The 3,573-nt window shown below is 43.2% G+C and overlaps 1 protein-coding gene across 2 annotated transcripts in view; it reads right to left on the bottom strand.

Annotated features, from left to right (window-relative positions):
• Positions 1-2,276: 2,276 nt before the first annotated feature.
• The window catches only part of apom (apolipoprotein M), a 6,388-nt gene continuing 5,091 nt past the window's right edge, over positions 2,277-3,573 (bottom strand). Inside the window, exons 4-6 of one of the 2 annotated variants that reach the window (XM_014026414.1) lie at positions 3,386-3,520; positions 2,803-2,901; positions 2,277-2,725 (exon numbers count right to left, since the gene is read on the bottom strand). In XM_014026414.1, the coding sequence (XP_013881868.1) occupies positions 2,712-2,725; positions 2,803-2,901; positions 3,386-3,520 (248 nt within the window). In that variant the 3' untranslated portion in view covers positions 2,277-2,711. Of the gene's footprint in view, positions 2,726-2,770; positions 2,902-3,385; positions 3,521-3,573 lie in introns of those variants that run through there. The other variant, XM_014026413.1, reaches the window with a different exon arrangement.

Genomic DNA, 3,573 nt, shown 5'->3' on the forward strand with positions numbered 1-3,573 from the left:
GTTTGTGGAAGAATGGGCCAAAATCACACCTGAGCAATGCTTGCGACTAGTTTCTCCATACAGGAGGCCTCTTGAAGCTGTCATTGACAAAGGCTTTTGTACAAAGTATAAGATAAATTTCAGTAAGCGTGTTTAATGCTTTTTCCCTGTGCCATTCCACATTATTACAAATAACTTCATTTCTGGACATTTATGGTTTGATTTCTTTGTATGTATGGATCACTTGAAAATTTCATGTCATTAGCACCTCTAGTAATATATTTACTGAGAAAAATGTTGATGTGTTCAATACTTATTTTACCCGCTGTAGTTTAATGTTATTATTGATCAAGTTAAGTCTTACAGGTTCTACAGTTTGTGGAAAAGACCGATCTGGATCTTGTCTGCAGTAACGAGGATGCTGCTCTGGTCTGTCAGAGTGAAGAAGGAGCTGAGAGGTAAAGATCTGGATTTACTGGTCCAACGATAATCCAACCCTCACAGACGGTCATGAGATTGGGCTCCATCATCTGGGCTAGCAACTAGCATGGATAAGATGGCATTTTTCTGCTTGGCTCTTGGAGGGGTTGGACGTTTCTGCTCTTTCTCCTGCATCTCCCTCATTCCCCTGCTTTGTTGCTGTGCTGGATCTTGTCTTCCTTCTACCTATCATTCGAGAAACTGGAATTATGKATCTGGTCAACTGGTCTCTGAATGCAATTGACACAATTTTCTTCACTTTGAGATTGGAGCATGGGGAGAGCTCCTGCCCCACTGGAACGATGCCGGCAGGGCGAGTTTCGGGAAGCTGGGGGTCCTGGAAGTTGATCTGGCTGACACCTCTGTCCATTGAGGATGTCGGATATATTTTTATATTTGGCTTCATGATAACCGGATTCCTGCTGTTCGGCTGTGGAGGAGTTTTGGTTTATCGGAAAATGAGAATGGCGCTGGCAGCGATTCGATCCTGTGAGAAGCTGTCAGTGTCCCTGGATGGGATCTCTCATATGCAGAACACACAGACTCAAATTATGGGAGAACTGAATCGCAAACTGGATGCAGTGCTAACTAGGATCGCAGCTCAGCGGCGCGAGGAGTGAGGACATCATCTGGGTGAAGTTCTTACGGGAGATGGCGAGATGGTAATTGATCTGGAATATTTGGCATTTTTTGCAACACATAGATACAGTAAGGACTCAAATGGTAATGGAAAGCATTCTGCTATTGTCCTAAAGCCTTTTCTTTTTTTTTCACCATTGGATGTGTCCTTGGGCGCAGACTGGTAAAGAACTCCCTGAACGAAGATATGTGTGGGTGGTAGACATGATCCTTCCCCATCGTTTATCTTGTGTCTGTCCCCAGACAAGGCCATGGAGTTGGAATAGAGAACTGAACTCCACACAGAGATATGGACTCTGTGGAACTGTATGCGTGGGATAACATCAGTTGGACTATGGAGGTCTCTGTATGGGGCAGGCACTTGCCCTTGACATCACCGGTTCCTCCACAATCCCCTCCTCCGTCCATATTTTTTATCCTGTAACCCCACCCCCCGCATCCCCTCGCTGCTTAACTGCCTCTGCTTCCGTCTGCAGAGTAGTTTTTTTCGAACAATGCTCGTTTGCTTATGTTTGCTAAACACAAGATCAAAGTTCTTTTTTTTAACTCATCCTTCCTATGTGTGTGTGTATTCCAAACTGCAAGGCAGCGCACGCCGTTGCACAGGGCCCTGGACATTCGTTCCCCCGTGTCTGTCATGTGTTTCTCCCGACGGATGTTCAAAACTGCAAATTTCGTTCTGCATTACATCTTGATGTTGTGTTTGAATGACAGTAAACGATTCCTGATTCTTCTTAATTTGCATTGGAGAGGTTGGCAACTAGCATGGATTAGCTGGCAATAGCATCGGAGAGGCTAGCGACTAGCATGGTTAGCTGGCGGTTGCATCAGAGAGGCTAGCGACTAGCATGCCCATAAAAACGCTAGCAGCCTCACACCGTAGAGCTATCCACATCATTTACCCTCAATGCTTTGTGTGTAAATAAAATGGCTCAGTCTGAGTTAAAATACATTTTTAAAAATTATAAAAACTGAACAGCCTACAGTATTTTTACTGTCTTTATTTTACAATTAAAATAAATGTTTATCAAATAAAGTCTAATGTTACAACTAATCATGGATCCCTTTAAGACCTTCAGTGAAGTCCACTGTCCTGGATTCTCCCTCTGTTCTGGGAGTTTTTGCTTCATGTTGAAGACTTTATAATCCTGGAAGTTTGCCCTCTGAATGATTGTGATGACAATGTGTGGATCCTGGATCCAAGTGGCTGAAAGGAAATACTTCAGAAGTTATCTGAACCTGTGTTTCAGTTTTTACTGGGATTTCCTGGGTTTTTTGTGGGTGTATGTTTGCAGGTACTCCCCCAGTTCTACGGTTCTTTTTCTGAACCTGCTGCAGCTCAGCTTCTCAGGAATGAAAGTGACAGCCATGAACAGCGGAGAAGTTTTATTTAGATCCTTGATTTTTGTTACTCTTAGTCTACACTTCAATAAAACTGATGCTTTTTACAGATGAAACTTGTTATAAAAGCCAGATAAAATAATTGGACGTTATTGGTTTATTTGACTTCTGCGCAGTAAAGAGACGAATCCTGTAAAAACAAGAAGAGCCCAGCGTTGTGGATAAATACAGGAACAGGAGCTGGTTTATGGAATAACTGAGCCCACCTTCGTTTAGAAGCAGAACTCTGGAAACAAACACAAAATGATTTCAGTGAAGAAAGAAGGAAACAGGATTTTCTCAGTGATTATTTTAGAGGCAAACCTTTTTCCTGAGGCAGTCTGATGCTCTGCTTCAGGTTCCGACAGGCCGAGTTTTTTACAAAACTTGTGGTGATGTCAGAGTCTGAGTCCGTCTGTCGAGCTTTAAAGAAAAAACGTTTAAAACTTAGCTTCCACAACACTTCGTGATAAAACCGACTGAATGGAAACAAAAACAATGTTTTTATTTTTGGTCTGCTTCTAAATTTAAAAGCAGTTTCGAAAGAGAAACAAAGTGAAGCAGCGTGGGTTAAAGCGGCTGTACTGAGAGCAGGAAGGAAATGTAGTGTCCAGGTGTACTCGTCTTAATTAGAGGCTAAATGTGGACGTGTGGAAACCAGATGACTGCGGTGCTGTGGGAATTCCTTCTGTAGAGCGCTGATGATGGACTCTGATAAAACCTTCATTGAAGTTGGGCCTTTCAGTCAGTTTAACACAAAAACATTTGAACTGAGCTAAAATGTTTGAAGACGGCACAGTGATGGACGACAAGAGTTAATTATTTAATCAAGACAGCTTATATCATGTGGAGGTTTTTTAACACGTTAGCCTGTTAGCTGTTAGCCTGTTAGCTGCCAGCAGCTTACCGTACAGCATGTATCTATTGAGCGAGTCCTCAGAGTCGCTCTCTCTCAGAGGCGGCTCTACTTCCTGGAAAACAATGCAGTTTGGGCAGTTGGCCCACATGCCGCTCCAGAGCAGGTTTCTGCGCTGAGGCCTTCCTAGATAACACACACACACACACACACACACACACACACACACACACACACAC

This window comes from Austrofundulus limnaeus, unplaced genomic scaffold (genome assembly GCF_001266775.1).
Source record: "Austrofundulus limnaeus strain Quisiro unplaced genomic scaffold, Austrofundulus_limnaeus-1.0 Scaffold552, whole genome shotgun sequence".
Taxonomy (NCBI): domain Eukaryota; kingdom Metazoa; phylum Chordata; class Actinopteri; order Cyprinodontiformes; family Rivulidae; genus Austrofundulus; species Austrofundulus limnaeus.